Source organism: Grampus griseus, assembly GCF_964374135.1.
Source record: "Grampus griseus genome assembly, chromosome: 11".
In the NCBI taxonomy this organism is placed as follows: domain Eukaryota; kingdom Metazoa; phylum Chordata; class Mammalia; order Artiodactyla; family Delphinidae; genus Grampus; species Grampus griseus.
In genome coordinates, this window is record NC_139005.1 from 45483031 (window position 1) to 45499795 (window position 16765).

The 16765-nt window shown below is 50.8% G+C and overlaps 1 protein-coding gene across 1 annotated transcript in view; it reads left to right on the forward strand.

The window, feature by feature from the left end:
- Positions 1 to 16536, forward strand: part of KIF5A (kinesin family member 5A) — a gene marked incomplete at its 5' end in the record, with an annotated part of 28532 nt that extends 11996 nt beyond the window's left edge. Inside the window, 25 exons of the mRNA XM_082666326.1 lie at positions 123 to 171; positions 604 to 659; positions 905 to 992; positions 1281 to 1405; positions 1972 to 2076; positions 2401 to 2549; positions 2656 to 2804; positions 3077 to 3252; positions 4033 to 4101; positions 4477 to 4683; positions 4988 to 5134; positions 5745 to 5933; positions 6299 to 6416; positions 6791 to 6855; positions 6965 to 7074; positions 7432 to 7533; positions 8039 to 8099; positions 8349 to 8420; positions 8583 to 8687; positions 11282 to 11498; positions 11730 to 11883; positions 12200 to 12282; positions 12691 to 12718; positions 13175 to 13289; positions 14270 to 16536. Coding sequence (XP_082522452.1) covers positions 123 to 171; positions 604 to 659; positions 905 to 992; positions 1281 to 1405; positions 1972 to 2076; positions 2401 to 2549; positions 2656 to 2804; positions 3077 to 3252; positions 4033 to 4101; positions 4477 to 4683; positions 4988 to 5134; positions 5745 to 5933; positions 6299 to 6416; positions 6791 to 6855; positions 6965 to 7074; positions 7432 to 7533; positions 8039 to 8099; positions 8349 to 8420; positions 8583 to 8687; positions 11282 to 11498; positions 11730 to 11883; positions 12200 to 12282; positions 12691 to 12718; positions 13175 to 13253 — 2703 coding nt within the window. The 3' untranslated portion in view covers positions 13254 to 13289; positions 14270 to 16536. The remainder of the gene's footprint in view (positions 1 to 122; positions 172 to 603; positions 660 to 904; positions 993 to 1280; positions 1406 to 1971; positions 2077 to 2400; positions 2550 to 2655; positions 2805 to 3076; positions 3253 to 4032; positions 4102 to 4476; positions 4684 to 4987; positions 5135 to 5744; positions 5934 to 6298; positions 6417 to 6790; positions 6856 to 6964; positions 7075 to 7431; positions 7534 to 8038; positions 8100 to 8348; positions 8421 to 8582; positions 8688 to 11281; positions 11499 to 11729; positions 11884 to 12199; positions 12283 to 12690; positions 12719 to 13174; positions 13290 to 14269) is intronic.
- Positions 16537 to 16765: the final 229 nt, after the last annotated feature.

The window sequence follows — 16765 nt, forward strand, 5'->3', positions numbered from 1 at the left end:
AGTCTCTTCTGCCCTTTCCCTCCCACCACCACCATTTGAGTGGGTTGCGTTAGCCTGAGATCCCTGTATCAGATTTAAGATAGGCCCTCTTCACTTCATACTTCTCCTTTCTCCCCAACCAGGTTTCCTACTTTGAGATTTACCTGGACAAAATCCGCGACCTTCTGGATGGTGAGTGGTGTTTAACCCCGGTGGGTGGGGTGAGGAGGGCAAGGAAGAGAAAGATCACATTGCTTTTGGGCTCTTGGGTTTTGGTACTGTTTGGTGAGTGATGCAGCAGGCACACAAGGACACACACACTTGTACCCATGTCCCTTGCCTCCACTCACCAAGAATTTCCCAAACCGAAAGGGTCAGAAGATGAGCTTAGGTGCCCAGGCCCACATATAAACAGCCTGAGTCTAGCTGCAGCCCTGGGGCTGGAATCCTGCAGGAGGAAAAACAGCCTTCAGCGCGTGCAGGGGGTTTCATCTTCACAGGGGAGTCTTCCTCCCTCTTGCACATAGAGGAATCCACCATCCGAGTAGACTGCAGCGTGCAGGGGTTGGGGAGGTGGGGGGCTGGAAGTGCTGGCCTTGCTCACCCTAAATTGTCTTGATTCAGTGACCAAGACAAATCTGTCTGTGCACGAGGACAAGAACCGAGTGCCGTTTGTCAAGGTGAGAGTGGGGATGGGACACCCAGGTGGGGCCAGTGTATTGAGAGTGCAGGTGTAGGACGGTAGACCAAAGGCCCACCCAGAAGTTGGAGGGCGGACATCCTGGTGGGGTGAGACATGCCAAGGGGCTGGGGAGAGTCCGGAGCCCGGGAAGAGGCACCGTCTTGAGAGGTCATTTGGTCACTGTGCAGGTAATTTAATTTGCAGATCAAAGTGCATGGGTCACTGTCCATTTGCCCCCTACAGGGTTGTACTGAGCGCTTTGTGTCCAGCCCAGAAGAAATTTTAGATGTGATTGATGAAGGGAAATCAAATCGTCATGTGGCTGTCACCAGTGAGTGGGGAGACAAGGGGATCTTGACCGTGGGGTCTGCCTCTCCTCTGTGCCCTCTGGGGCTGAGGGACGCGAAAGTGAGCAAGGGAAGGCTGTGTCTTCCAGAGGAGGAGGGACGCTTGTCTGTGTGACCCTGAGACCTGCTGCCGGGGAGATGTAGGGGCTAGGCTATTCCCGACGGACACCCCCTCTCTTGGCGGGTGGAGGCAGTGGTCCGTGGAATCCGGGGCTGAGGGCTTCCGTTACGCAGGGGGTGGTACAGGGACTGTTTCATCCTCCCTCCTACAGACATGAATGAACACAGCTCTCGAAGCCATAGCATCTTCCTCATCAACATCAAGCAGGAGAACATGGAGACCGAGCAGAAGCTCAGTGGGAAGCTGTATCTAGTGGACCTGGCAGGGAGCGAGAAGGTTGGGGGTCCTATCGGGGTGGGGTGGGCAAGGAAGGAAGCCTTGGAGGGGGGTGGCCTTTCTGTAAATCAAAATAACTTTCTTATTGAGCTAGAATTCACATACCATAAAGTTCACCCTTTTAAAGCATATAATTCAGTGACTTTCAGTATGTTTGGCAGGTTGTGCATCATCACCACTAATTCCAGAACATTTTCACCACCTGTTGACAGTCATGCCCTCTTCTCCCCTCTCCCATCCCCTGGCAACCACTAATCTACTTTCTGACTCTGGATTTGACTTTCTGGACATTGCACATAAATGGAATCATATAACGTGTGTGTGTGTGTGTGTGTGTGTGTGTGTGTGTGTGTGTGTGTGTGTGTGTGTGTGTGTGTGTGTGTGTGTGTGTGTGTGTGTGGTGAGGTCTGTAGCAAGAGCGTTTAGGGAAACAGAGGAAGGGCCTTCTCTGTTCTTTCCCTCTCCCCGTCTCCTTGGACTAAGCCACCTTACGTGGAGAAGAGGTGGGGAGAGCCCACTCCCTCTGCAGCCGCTCACGACATACTCACCCCTTCGTGCCCTGGTAGGTCAGCAAGACTGGAGCAGAGGGAGCCGTGCTGGACGAGGCCAAGAATATCAACAAGTCCCTGTCAGCTCTGGGGAACGTGATCTCTGCGCTGGCTGAGGGCACAGTGAGTGCTCCTTAGGTGTCCGCAGCCCTCAAGCCCCACCCCGTCTTCTGCCTTCTCCTAATGCCCCACCTCATCATGCCAGTTCATGGGTTGCTCCGCCCCTAGTCAGCACCACCGTCCCTTCTTTATTTTTATTTTTTAAATTTTTTTGGCTGTGCCATGCAGCTTACAGGATCTCAGTTCCCTGACCAGGGATTGAACCCGGGCCACAGCAGTGAAAGCCTGGAAGCCTAACCACTAGGCAACCAGGGAACTCCCCCACCATGCTTTCTGATTCCCCCGTTGAATTTTTTTTTCTGATTTGCGGCCTCTCTCTTCCCCCAGAAAAGCTACGTTCCATATCGTGACAGCAAAATGACACGGATTCTCCAGGACTCCTTGGGAGGAAACTGCCGGACAACCATGTTCATCTGCTGCTCACCGTCCAACTACAATGATGCGGAGACCAAGTCCACCCTGATGTTTGGACAGCGGTCGGTGGCAGGGTCCCCTAACTCCCTGCCGCAGCCCCTGCAGCGCTCTCCCCTCAGGGTCTTGTGAGCCTTAATGGAGGTCTCATCTCTTCGTTCTCCTCTCCAGGGCAAAGACCATTAAGAACACTGCCTCCGTGAATCTGGAGTTGACTGCCGAGCAGTGGAAGAAGAAATATGAGAAGGAGAAGGAGAAGACAAAGGCTCAGAAGGAGACGATTGCAAAGCTGGAGACAGAGCTGAGCCGGTGGCGCAGTGGTTAGCAACGGGTCCAGTGGGTGCAAGGAGCCAGAGAGGGCTCCTACGATCTCTAAGGGGGGCTGCGTTTCCGGAGGGGTGCAGTAGAGCAGTCACGAGAGAAAGCGAGAGCGGCTTGACTGCCTTTACCCCCACCCCCCGAAAGGTTGACGGTCCATTTGGCAAGAGAGATGGAGGCCTGGAGGTCTCCGCATTGTACAGTGAGGGAGGAAGGACCCTCGGATGCAGCTGTCCCTTCTCCCATCCCTCACCTTGTTCCACCCCTTTGCCAGGAGAGGACGTGCCAGAGACGGAGCGCCTGGCTGGGGAGGATGCTGCCCTGGGAGCTGAGCTCTGTGAGGAAACGCCCGTGAACGACAACTCATCCATCGTGGTGCGCATCGCGCCTGAGGAGCGGCAGAAGTACGAGGAGGAGATCCGCCGCCTCTACAAGCAGCTTGATGACAAGGTAAGGACAGTCGGGCAGGGCACAGAGGTGAGGGCCCAGTGGGATGGTAAGTGAGGGATTAAAGAAGTAGATTATCCTGCCGTTTTTCTGATTTTAAAAGAGATGAATGTTCATTATTGAAAATGTGGAAGATAAATAAAAATACATAGAAGAAAATTTAAATCATCTCCTCCCACCATTCAGAAATAAAGCCACGCAATTGAGATGATACCATATATGTAACTTTGCATCCGATTTTTCCATTCCTCATTATATAATGAGCAATTTCCTACTTTGTTAACAACTCTTCATAAAAGTGTTTTAAAACAGCTGCCTAACAGTCCATTTATCAGAATGTATTTAACCATTTACTTAGTTACAGGCCTTCTAGGGTTTTTTGTTTGTTTTTTTTGTTGGTTGGTTGTTTTTGCTATTATAAATCGCTCTGAAATGACTATCTTTGTCTCTTGTGCGTAAGACTTTGCTTTGGAATGATTTGATTAGAATGGAGCGCGAGAGTGGGATTTCTCAGTTAAAGGATGTGAACATTTAAAGGCTTTTGCAGTGCATTGTCAAGGTTATACCAACTTCTAGGAAGAAAGGGATTAAAAAAATGAGGGCAGGGGTCAAGGAAAGAAGCCGAGGGAAAGACCCCTTTCTTTTTTTAGGATGTGGAGTTTCTAAATCAAAGCCTAAACTAGCTGGATTTGTATCAGGATCCACGTGTACCCCAACCCTGTAAGTCTACACTGGAAAGAGTAGCTCCCTTCACCCCGCCTTTACCCCTTTTGCCTCCAACAGGATGATGAGATCAACCAGCAGAGCCAACTCATAGAGAAGCTCAAGCAGCAGATGCTGGACCAGGAAGAGGTAACGGGAAGGAGGGCAAGACACGAGAGGAGAGGGTTGCGTGTTCACCCCTGAAAGGCATCAAAAAGACCTTTTCCTGATAAGATGGAAGAAGGGGCATTCTGCTTAGGGCTGAGTCACCCTCCAAGACTCTAGAAATCTGGAAACTTAATTGGGGTTTTGCTTAAAGCACGGATGCCGGAGTCTGGGTGCTTCTTCATTCTGTTGCCCTACTTCTGTGAAGCGGAAAGCCCACTTCCTCTTGACTCTTGCTTTGGCCCTTGCTTCTCTCCTAGACCTATACCTGGGTGGGGGGCTCAGCTTCCCCAGACCAAGGGGCCGTCGAAGTGGTCGCCGGCAGAGGACTTCCTCACGTGGCTCGCCCCTCCCTTGCAGCTGCTGGTGTCCACTCGAGGAGACAATGAGAAGGTCCAGCAGGAGCTGAGCCACCTGCAGTCGGAGAACGACGCCGCGAAGGACGAGGTGAAGGAGGTGCTGCAGGCACTGGAGGAGCTGGCCATGAACTACGACCAAAAGTCCCAGGAGGTGGAGGAGAAGAGCCAGCAGAACCAGCTTCTGGTGGATGAGCTGTCTCAGAAGGTGGTGAGTAGCCGGCTCGGAGCTCCCTGGCCTCAGAACATCCTCCACATCCAAAGGGACCTCTGCTTCCTGATGGGGCAGGATCACGTTTGCACCTTTGCACTGCCGTTCAGTGTGTCGTGGGACACTCCCCCATCCCGCCACTGCACTTGGCCCTTCTGACCCCTCTCTCTTCCAGACCCTTCTGCAGGGCTTGTGTTCTCTTCATCGCAGCCATCAGGGTCATGCATGAAGGGAGAGGCCTCCGCCTGGGCTGGGGAGGGGAGCAGGAAGATGGCGATGGGATGACCTGAAGGGCTGTCCCCAGGCCACCATGCTGTCCCTGGAGTCTGAGTTGCAGCGGCTACAGGAGGTCAGTGGACACCAACGAAAACGAATTGCTGAGGTGCTGAACGGGCTGATGAAGGACCTGAGTGAGTTCAGTGTCATCGTGGGCAACGGGGAGATTAAGCTGGTGAGTGGAGAGAGAGGCGGCAGCCTTGTTCAGGTCATTCTCGTTCTGGGCCCTGGTGGGAGGTGCCGGTGAGACAATCCAGGCCCTCAGGGATACTGGGAAGGCGGGGTGCCAAAGATCCAGGAAACACGCCTGCAAACTAGACACAGGAAAGCAGGTAGAGGTTTGCATAGACTCAACTGAAATACACATTCTAAATCCACACACCAACTGAAATTCACATTGCTGAATAAAGAAGCAGTGGAGATGTGCTTACAGCAGGATTTGGAGATGGGAGCACACAGTTAGGAATGACATATGCAGATCTGTGGCAGTGACAGTGACCCGTCTGGGTGATCAAGCAGGTCAGTTTGACTACAGAATATCCTATTGCTCTACAGGATGAAAGAAGGTGACTGTCAGAATTGGATCTTTAAGCACAGAGAGAGGGATTTAGTGTGAAATGACAGGTGATACAGAGCTGCTAGAAGTCATCTGGAACATACCCGTCCCACCCGAGTCCCTGTGTCTCTGGGTGTGTGTGCCTGGGGGCTAGGCCGAGTAGAAGGAAATGGATAAAGGGCTTCCCGGCAGCAGAGAGGCACCTCCTCCCTCCCTTGCTCTCCCACAGCCGGTGGAGATCAGCGGGGCCATCGAGGAGGAGTTCACTGTGGCCCGACTCTACATCAGCAAAATCAAATCCGAAGTCAAGTCTGTGGTAAAACGGTGCCGGCAGCTGGAGAACCTCCAGGTCGAATGTCACCGCAAGATGGAAGTGACTGGGCGGGAGCTCTCATCCTGCCAGCTTCTCATCTCCCAGGTGAGTGCAGAGGTCCAGAGCCTTTGGGTGCCATGGGAGAGGACGGGCAACTCTGTGCTTATGGGATAACTCCTAGCACCCATGTTTATGTCAAGAGCCTAGGGTCAACTGAAGTCAAGGACAGAAGAGCTGGGGGGAAGCATGAGAGGGTCCAGGCTAGAGAAGTGAAGGATCGGGGGGTATTGCCCTCTGATCCAAGAGGGTCTAAAGGAAGGGTCTCCAGAGGAATGTCCCTCGACCCTGCATCCCCATGGGAGGTGTAGCAGGAAGGGAGGAGAGCTGGAGCTTATGGAGGTCTGCACTGCCTGGAGTTGGGTCCTTTGCTGCATCCATCTTCTTCCTCTCATGAACCCTCACCCCACCAGCATGAGGCCAAGATCCGCTCCCTGACGGAATACATGCAGAGCGTGGAGCTCAAGAAGCGGCACCTGGAAGAGTCCTATGACTCCCTGAGTGATGAGCTGGCCAAGCTCCAAGCCCAGGGTGAGGCCCTCTTAAACGTCCAACCCCCCCATCCTGGGATCTAAGATCGCAGAGGGGACAGGGAGGGAAAGTGACAAACATCACAGGAAACCACCCAACGGCACACTCACCAAAGCATTAGACTGAAATCGTGGAGTCCAACTCACATGCCGCTTAGCACGCTCTTGCGCGTAGCTCAGCTTCCATGAACCATAAACCCTGCATTGTTCTGTGTCCCTGCTGTATGAAATTGGACCGTCCTCACCCAGAAGAACATCCCTGTGGGCCCATTCTGGGTGGACGTGCCTTGCTGTGCCTGGAGCTCTGGTCACAATGTGAAGTTCTGTCCGGAGGAGGTAGGTCTGATGTAAGCTGTCTTCCCCTCTCTCCCTCAGAAACTGTGCATGAAGTGGCCCTGAAGGATAAGGAGCCAGACACACAGGACTCAGAAGATGTGAAGGTGAGTGGGGAAGGCGTGGGGAGGACTGGAGCCCAGCAGGGCTGTGCTGGTCCTCACTGAGCGGGTGTCTGGGAGTCTAGATTTGAGCTTGGGGTGGGGTTGTTTGCAGAAGGCCCTGGAGCTGCAGATGGACAGCCACCGGGAGGCCCATCACCGGCAGCTGGCCCGGCTCCGGGACGAGATCAATGAGAAGCAGAAGACCATTGACGAGCTCAAAGAGTAAGAGTTCCCCAGGGAGGCTCGTCTCCACCTGGTCCCCTCCCCTTGCTGTGCCTACTCAGATGCTCCCTCTTGCACCAGGATCCGGTTCTTTACCTTCCATGTGTCATCCCCCTGACAATGACACGACTTTGCAGCCCAACTCCAGGAGGTACAAGGAGTGAGGACTAGTCCCTATCTGCAAGGCTATTCTGATTAGATAGCTCAGGGCCCCTCACCCTGTCATGGAAGCAGTGGCCTGAGTCTGCCTCTGATACCCGAAGGTATAGAAGAAGGAAAGTGTTTGAGGAGCTGGGCTTCCCTTTGCCTCTTGCTGACGTCTTTTTGTTCTCCCCAATACCTCTTTGCCCCCCGCAGCCTGAATCAGAAGCTCCAGTTAGAGCTGGAGAAGCTTCAGGCTGACTATGAGAAGCTGAAGAATGAAGAACATGAGAAAAGCACCAAACTCCAGGAGCTGACGTGAGTGACGGGTCTGCCTGCAGACCCTACTCAGACATGCTGCAGAGGCAAGACACAATCTAGATGTGAATATGGTGACCACAGGAAGCAAGTGCCTCAGAAGAACAGTTCGATGGGGTGGGGAAGGGGGAAAAAGGGAGGCTTCTGTTCAATATTAGCAGACATGGAAGGATGTGGGGGATGTTTTGTGACGTGTAAAAAGCAGGTTACAAACAGTAGGAATGGTGTAATCCCATAACAGTTATGTGGGATATGCATGCATGGAAGAGTCTGGAAGGATGGACACCAGAATGTTCCCGGTGGTTTGATCTGTAAGTAGTAGAATCATGGGCTTTTTATGGAACTCGTTTACTTATCTTTTTTTTTCTTTTCTAATTTCTGCACTGTGAACATGGGTAACTTGTGTAATATATAATAATAAAATATAGATCAAAGGAATGGAGGAGGGAGGAGAGAGGGAGGCAGGGAGGCCCTGAGGGATTCTTCTGTTTCCCTCTTCCTCCAGATTTCTGTATGAGCGACACGAGCAGTCCAAGCAGGACCTCAAGGGTCTGGAGGAGACAGTTGTGAGTGGTTTCCTTCTCTGCCAGGTTAACAGGGTATGGGTGGAGGGCTTCAGTTCTTCCTCCCGATTTCTTCCTAACCCCATTCCTCCTAGCCTTTCTGCAAAGTCAGTCTGTGGCATGATCAGGACGCACCTTTTCCTAAAGGATGAGTGACTCATTTGTCTAGAGAGACTGAAGGGTCCAGTAATTTGGGAGGGGGAACGGTGACCGGGTATTTGGAGGACCCCAATTTTTCATCATTGTTTCCAGGCCCGGGAACTCCAGACCCTCCACAACCTTCGCAAGCTGTTCGTTCAAGACGTCACGACTCGAGTCAAGAAAGTGAGTGCCGTCTCGGGGTCTCCCCAGCCCCCATATCCTCCCCCTTTCCCCAGGCTTCTCCAGACCCTGTGGCCTTCAGTGGGGCTGGCTGGACCTGGTCTGGGTGGGACCTGATTGGCCTCAGGACAGCCACACCTTTCCCCTGCCTCTGTCTCTCATCAGAGTGCAGAAATGGAGCCCGAGGACAGTGGGGGGATTCACTCCCAAAAGCAGAAGATTTCCTTTCTTGAGAACAACCTGGAACAGCTTACAAAGGTTCACAAACAGGTAAGAGTGAGGGTAAGGGGTGAAGAGAACTCTTGAGGCCGGGAGCCTAGGATACCTAAATCTTTGGAAGCCCTTGGATTTAGGAAAATCTACTTGCATGTTTTCCTTACTTTTCCCTTTTCCCTTTCCTACAAATCCCTTCTTTATCCCGTATTTGGTTCCACTTTTACCTTGTTCTTGGTTCTATGCCTGTTTTCCCTTTCCCAAAGCTCCCAGCCTGCCTCTGCTCAAAGTGGAATTCCCCAGGCCTACGCTGTTGGAGGGAAAGGTTGAAACTGATAGAGGTTTCAGAGGCATGGGGCCGTGACCGTACACAAGGGATACTGGTCAGACGTTAGCCAGAGACGGAGAGCAGAGAGACAAGAAGTCAGGAAGCTGGGCTTTCTCTCATGGAGAGGACTCCCTCTGCCTAGGCCTGGGGCAGGCACACAGGGCAATTACATGATGTCCTCAGACGGCCCAACTGGCCCCTGGTCAGGGCCAGTGAAAACTCCTGTGTATTAAGTCGCTGCCTCTCTATCCCCCTCCTTGCTGCTGCGGTTCCTTAGGTGGAAGACTGGGTTTCAAAGGTATGGGGTGGGGAGGTGGAAGGGGCAGTCCAAAGGAGTCAGGACAGGAAATGTTTGGGGCATACATAGAAGGATCACCCTGGCTAGCGCCAAATAGCTGAGCCTTGAAGACAGATGCAACAGACTGTCAACTGGCTCTTTTAACTGATTCGTAAAATAAACCCTAACCTATGCTTCATTCCCTTCTTTTCGAATCCACCTTAAAATTCGTTTTAAACTCACGTTCTCATTAAACTACAGCTTCAACTTCTTTTCTTCCCAGTGCCATACCCAGCATATATAGTAAATACCCAGTACATCTTCTTATTTTTTTAAATAATGAAGAAAATCCTAGAACTGTGGCCCAGTGGTAGTCCACAGGGTTTATTTATTTTATTTCGACCTGCAGAGGGCTTTAGTACCATCTTTCCCCCTTTACCTATTATAAAACAGTGTGAACAACATTATAGAAAAGTTGAAAGGGAAGAAACTTTTGTAATCGGTTTTGTCATTCTTTTTCATTTCTGTGTTCATTTTCCTTCTTAATCCAAATGCATATTACATTGCTTTTTTTCCCCAATTTTTGTCATTGTAGTAAAGTACACATAACATAAAATGTATGACCTTTAATCATTTTAAGTGCACCATTCGGTGGCCTTAAATCCATTTGTAATGTTGTGCAGCCATCACCACCATCCCTCTCCAGAGATAAGTCTTTTCATCCTGTAGAACTGAAACTCCATCCCCATTAAATAAGAACTCCTCATTCCCTGCTCCTCCACCCCCTGGCAACCCCCATTCTACTTTGTCTCTATAACTTTGACTACTCTAAGAATCTCACCTAAGTGGAATCATCTGGGATTTGTCCTTTTGTGACTTGTTCATTTCACTTAGCATAATGTCCTCCAGGTTCATCCACATTGTGGCACATTTCAGGACATCACAGGCTGTTTTCCTTTTCCCCCATGAAGGCTCTGCCTCTGTTCTAAGTCTCAAAGGCCAAAAGCTACTCACCTATAGGAGAGAGGACTCCTAATATCCTACCTCAGGGGACACAAGACTAGAAAGGAAAACATGAGTGATGTAGAAACCTCTCAGTCAACAGAATCTTAAATAGCCAGGGCCATAACCCTATTACAAATTAAGCTAAGTTATTGTCACAGCAAAACATTGTTTATAATCTGTAGATTGTCCAAAATTAAAGGGACAATTCTCCCAGTGTTCCCTGCTGCACTGATTTACCTGATATCTTCCAAGGCCGGCTCCTCCTGCAATCTGTAGGGCCCTAGTCATTGTGTGAAACCTTGTAAAAAGATCAGGAAGTCTTTTCTGGATGCAAGGTGGTTAATACCACGCTGTAGCTTAATTTAAATGGGGAGAGGGACAGCCCAGGAAATCCTTGAACATGAAGGTAATGAGCACAAATGTTTGTGAGACTTCAAAACATTTTCTTTCCTTCCTATGGGGCGGCCATGTGTGTATGTGTATCTGTGTCTGTGTGTGTGTGCGTGTGTGTGTGGTGCGTGGGCTCCTGTATTCCAGCTTCTGCTCCTGCTCTACACTGCACCTAACCTGCACTCAACACCATCTCCACCCTCCAAACTGCTACTGTGCTCTTGCTGCCTCGCCCTGTGCATGCCCACAGAGTCATCTCTGGGGGAGGGGGAGGGGCCTCATTCCCATGGTTGCCCTGGGGCTGTTGGTCTGGCACCAGCTGTGAGATATTGGGGGGTTGGTGGTGTTTAGGCCAGGAGGAGACTGGAACTCTTGCTCTCCCAAGCGTTCTGGGCTACAGAGGAGTTGGCATGTTTTTGCTGCCTGGAAAATGATGGAACTTTTTCATGCCTGACCACCGTTTGCTAAAGGGAGAAGGAAAGAACTGGCCAGAACAGCAATTAGGTAAAGGGAATGAGGCCTTTGGAGGAAACCACATGGTCTCCACCTTCCCTGACATGACTTTTCCTTATTCTCTCTCCCACCCTCACCCCCGACTCCGCTGCCTTGTTCGCCTCTCTCCCCGCCTCTTCGCCGGGGCTCGTCCCACAGCTGGTACGTGACAATGCAGATCTGCGTTGTGAGCTTCCTAAGTTGGAAAAACGACTTAGGGCTACGGCTGAGAGAGTTAAGGCCCTGGAGGGTGCACTGAAGGAGGCCAAGGAGGGCGCCATGAAGGACAAGCGCCGGTACCAGCAGGAGGTGGACCGCATCAAGGAGGCCGTTCGGTACAAGAGCTCCAGCAAACGGGGCCATTCTGCCCAGATTGGTGAGTGGGGAGTGGGCGTCAACAGGCGTACGGGAGGGATCACCACCTGGGGGAACCCAGCAAATTCCTCAGTGTAACCCCACCCCAGCCTCACCCCACCACCACTACAAAACAGTAGAAAAGTGAATTACCTTACTTGCAACTCAGTTCAGCTCTAGCTAAATGACCTTGCAGGGCAACTGCAAGGTAACAAATAGCCTCTTCACGGTCATTTTCCTTTCTTTGCCGCAGCCAAACCCGTCCGGCCTGGCCACTACCCAGCATCTTCACCCACCAACGCCTATGGCACCCGGAGCCCTGAGTGCATCAGTTACACCAACAGCCTCTTCCAGAACTACCAGAATTTGTACCTGCAGGCGGCACCTAGCTCCACCTCAGACATGTAGTGAGTGACCATGGGCGGGCTGAAGTCCCAACCCAAGGCTCTCTGCACCCTATAAGGCATAAGACTGGGTTAATTATTGGGTGAGACTTAATTCTTTTCCTAAGTAGCTTCATTTCTAACCCTTTCTCAACTTCACACCTTTGATTAGAAGGTGGGCATCTGCCCTCCCAGCCTGAGGCCATGTTTGTTGTCCTCTGGTCTCTGGGGATGGGAGGGGTGGATGGCTTCATCCCTGAGGGTGAGTATGGATCAGTGGTCCTCGGAATAGTGGAAGGTGGGTGCCAGAGGTTGCATCTCTCTCCTCTGCTCCATCCAGCTTTGCAAACTCCTGTACCAGCAGTGGGGCCACATCTTCTGGAGCCCCCTTGGCTTCCTACCAGAAGGCCAACATGGACAATGGTGAGTGAAAAAGATGGGTAACCAGCCTGTGGGATCCCCAGGGCAAGTTGAAAAGTATCAGAAAAGTAAGTGACCCTGCACCTACAGCTCAAACACTGCATCCCTTCAGGGTCTTGGACGCTTAGAAGTGGATTCCTCTGGTCACGTGCCTGTCCCAACCCTTCCCTTCCCTTCCCCTTCTCCTCTCCTCTGTGAGGGCTGAGGGAGGCTTTTTCTCAAACAAAATAATGATGCAGCTTGGGGTAGTTTAAGACGAGTGCCACAGACCCAGATGGCAGCTATGTTGCCAAGACACTTACCTCTTTCTCCAAGGGATTAGGATGAGAGAGGGTTTGAGGAGACCGTTAGTAACACCCAATCTCTTTTTTCCTTCTTCCAATCTTGTGTTCTCCATGATGTTCTCTTCAGGAAATGCCACAGATATCAATGACAATAGGTATGCCGGTTGCCACTGCTCTTGGGCTCTCTGGGTGGGACCAGAAGAAATGGTTACATTTCCCTCATGCCTTACTTAGAGGTTCGCTGGAGACTTTGGGGAAAGGAGGAGGAAATGAGAACCATTCTCGCCATCACTGTGTTGTCCAGGAGGTCCAGTCACCCCCAGCCTCGGTGTAGAACACTGTCCCCTCCTCCAATTCTCCCTGTGGTTCCTCCCCATGCCAGCTATGGGGACTGGGAGAAAACGCCATGGACGTCTGATGACCTGGGTTTCCCTCCTACTTTGGGGAACTTTGTGACCTTGGGCAAGTCAGCTCTATCTCTCTGGCCTTGATTTGCCCTGTATTCCTGCCCTTCATTATCTCACCGGGATGCTGAGAGAGCAAAGTGACAGGAATGCTGTCATTTATACGGAGCTAACAATGCTGTGATTATGCTGGGTCTCTTCTTCCAGGAGTGACCTGCCATGCGGCTACGAGGCTGAAGACCAGGCCAAGCTGTTCCCTCTCCACCAAGAGACGGCAGCCAGCTAATCTCCCACACGGGCTGCTGCATACCTGCACTTTCAGGTAGTTTCAGGCCGCTTCCTCTGACCAGCCTCAGGTTGCCTCCTTTCTTGCCCTCAGCTTCTTTGTTTCTCCTGCTTTTTTTTAAATCATCTCAAAACTTTTACTATATAGTTGTCCCTCAACTCCTGCTGTCCCCTCCCAGGGGCTACATCAGAACTGCCCGGTGTCCCCTAGGCACTGGCCTCCCCTCCCCCCTTGTGCTTGGCCGTAGTGGGAACCACAGTACCGCCTTTATGCCACTAGGGGTCGCTGCAACATGTCAAAAGAAGTGGGCAAGGGCAGTGTCCATCTAGAGCCGCAACACAGGTCACAGAACCTAGTGGTTATTAGGAGACCTTGGGAGATCTCTGTGTCCTATACTCCTCATATCTGTATATGTCACCAATGAGCTTTAGCAAATGCCCCAGGAAGTCTAACTTTTTGTTCATCTAGCTGCTGTATCAGCACTCCCCTCCAATCTTGCTAGTGGAGGTGGAAAACAGCTGTGTGCCCACCTCCAAGCCCCACCTTCACCTCTGTCCTGGGTCCTCTCCCCTGTTCCCTGTGCTCTCCTAGCAGCACAGGCACCTTCCTGGTTCTTGTGTGTCACCAGGCTTCTCGCCAGGTTGCTTTATGGCTCAAAACGGGCACTGGGATCCTGTTTTATTGTCCACCTTGGATCCTTGGAGAACGAGAAACGAGAGAACATGGCCAGTCTCCTAGTGGGCGGCATCCAAGCTGAGCCCTCTCCAGGGGTTTTCCAGGGTAATAGGCCAGGTGCACGTAGGCAGAAAGGCATGAGAAGCAAGCAGTGGGAATGGGGGAGGGAGAGTTAGGGAAGGCCTGTGGGTGGAGGAGCAGGAGATGGCAGGGTGGCGTCTGGCTGTTGATATCAAAGGAACAGGACTGTAAACCCAAGTTGGCACAGATGCCACCCTGTTCCTCTTCAGTGACCGGGCTGCAAGGTGGTTCCTCACAACCTCTTTCTCTTTCTTCCCCAGTTTCTAAGAGGGACTGAGGCCTCTTCTCTCAGCATGCTGCAAACCTGTGGTCTCTGATACTAACTCCCTTCCCCAATCCTTGTTGTCTGACTGTACTATGTATGATGTCTTCTCTTACTCTGTATCTCTTTGTACTCTGTATCTATATATCAAAAGCTGCTATGTCTCTCTCTTCTCTCTGTCATACTCTCTAGTATCTAATGATGTATTTAGCAATTTCTAAGCATAGTATACCCTCCTCATTTGGGGCCATAGGGAGGAGGGTCAGTGTTTCTTCTTCCTCTCCTATATGCATCTCTCACACTGAATGGTGTTAGTCACGGAGATGATAAAAGGAAAATGGGAGCTAGAGGGCTGTGATCCTTCACAAACACACACACACACACATGCACATACACAAAGCCTTAAGCAGAAGAATGTCTTGGCGTCATGAGAAGATACAGAAATAGACTCTTCCTCCCTCCTCTTCCACATTTAGCACAGGGGAGGGTGAAATGGAAGGACTGCTTAAATTATACGGTGAATTTTCTTCAGACACCCCTCACCCCAACGGAGGGGTTCTGGGTGTGCACCTCTGCCCCCCGAAGTCTGCCTTTTGCCTCCCTCTTCCTGTGCCCCCTGGACAACCAAGAACATGGATTGCTCAAGGGACCACTTCCCTTTCTCCTCAAAACTCCTTTTGATATTCTCTACCCCAGAGCTCATGACCAGAACCCAAAGCTGCTTAAAATTATTTTGAAACATTGAGGAGGCCAACCCATTTCCAACAGTCTGTCAAATGGTTGCTCATCTGTCCACGGTGAAAGTTATAGCCAAGCGTAAGCAAAATGAGTCCTTCTTTGGCTTTGGGGGTAAACAGACTGGAAAATTCCTAAGTATTTTTTTTGCCACAGTGATGGGCTGGATTCCTTTCTCTGTCCCATATTGGGCTGCATGTTCTTCCCGTCTCCACCTTTTGGTTTGGGGGCTTCCAGTTCATTGGCAAAATAGGTATCTCGAAATGCCTTCCTTTCAAGCTGGAGCCTGACTTTTCCCCGATGATACACATTAAAAAATGTTTTTTTCCAAAAAGAATTCCCTCTGTAATGTCCTCATCTGGTATTAAGTGCACTTTAAAGAAAAGGGCAGGGCAGATTTTCCAGAGGTGGAGGAGCCCAAGGGCTTGACCCAGGGGGCGCCCCCCACTCCCTATGGAATTGACAGGACTATTGTTTTGTTTTCATATCCTGTCCTACCACATGGTGCTAAGGTGGCTTTCCAGGTAACTGCAGGGATGGAGAGTGGAGGTCACAAGCCAGTCCAAATCAAGAAATATAACCTGGTGTCCAGATAGCCAGTCTTATCTGGGTTGGAAGAACAGGGTAGCAGGGCAACCCATCACCTAGTTTCTAAGTCAGGAAAGAAAGCTCAGTGTGAGTGTCAGCTGGTAAATACAGCCTGTATTGGCCTGTGACTCCTTCAAGCGAAAAAGTCCTTTCTCCCTTTACCTGTTAGGCCCTTTTTAGCAATTAAGGAGAAATGCAGGGAAAAAAAAAAAATACCAGAGGGGTGTAGAATAAATCCAAGGCGGTGACATTCAGACATTTTTCAGAACCAATCTTATATAGAACCCTGACATAAAGAATAGCTAAAAGTGACGCAGACCTGGGCAGTTTGCATTTTTGTTGTTTGGTGGCAAATGCTTCACTAGTTGAGGAGCCCTTGAACAGTCCTTAAGAGACCCCAAGGATTCTGTAGAGTAGATTGAAAACCACTGCTCTGAGGAAACGGGTTCAATCTGGCTCCCCTGCCCCAAGCAAAGAGGGAAAGGGTGGGGTTGGTGAGCCACGCTGTCTCCAGACGCAAGTGGAGAGGAAGGAAGATACCTGTGCACCTGGAGACTTGTGCTAATGTCGGCCAGCAGGGCACCCAAGAATCCAGTGAGCTTTATGTAATCTTGCCACCAAATGACTCTTTTAAAACACAGAAGAAAATGTGAAGGTGTAGGGCAGATGAGGAGAGAGGTGACAGAGGGAACAGCCTTCTCTTTAGCAAGATGTAAGGGAAATGTAATTCACTTACATAAACAAGGAACGACACACACACAAAGCCTTCACCAGAAGCTTCACTCCACATCCCCCTCCTCCCACCCTCTCACCACATTCCTTTCAGAGAGCCAGGGTCTCCACGAGGGGCACCTGGCCTGCCCCCTCACATCTGCCAAAATGTTGCATGCCAGCGTGAAAGACAAACCAAACTGCACCAACCCCAGTGTGTATTTACTTGATGTACATAGATACCTTTAAAATAAAATAAATTCAATGATGGCTCTCCGGTGTTGTAAGTCTTTATCCCTCCCCAGTCTCACTCCCTTCCCTGCATGTAATGGCATTATGACAGCGTGGGATATATCCTTCCAGGTGTTTTTCCATATATTTACACGCAGGCTTTTTTCCCCCACTTGACAATATGTCCTAGAGATCTTTTCATGTCAAGATACATATTTACCTCATTAAA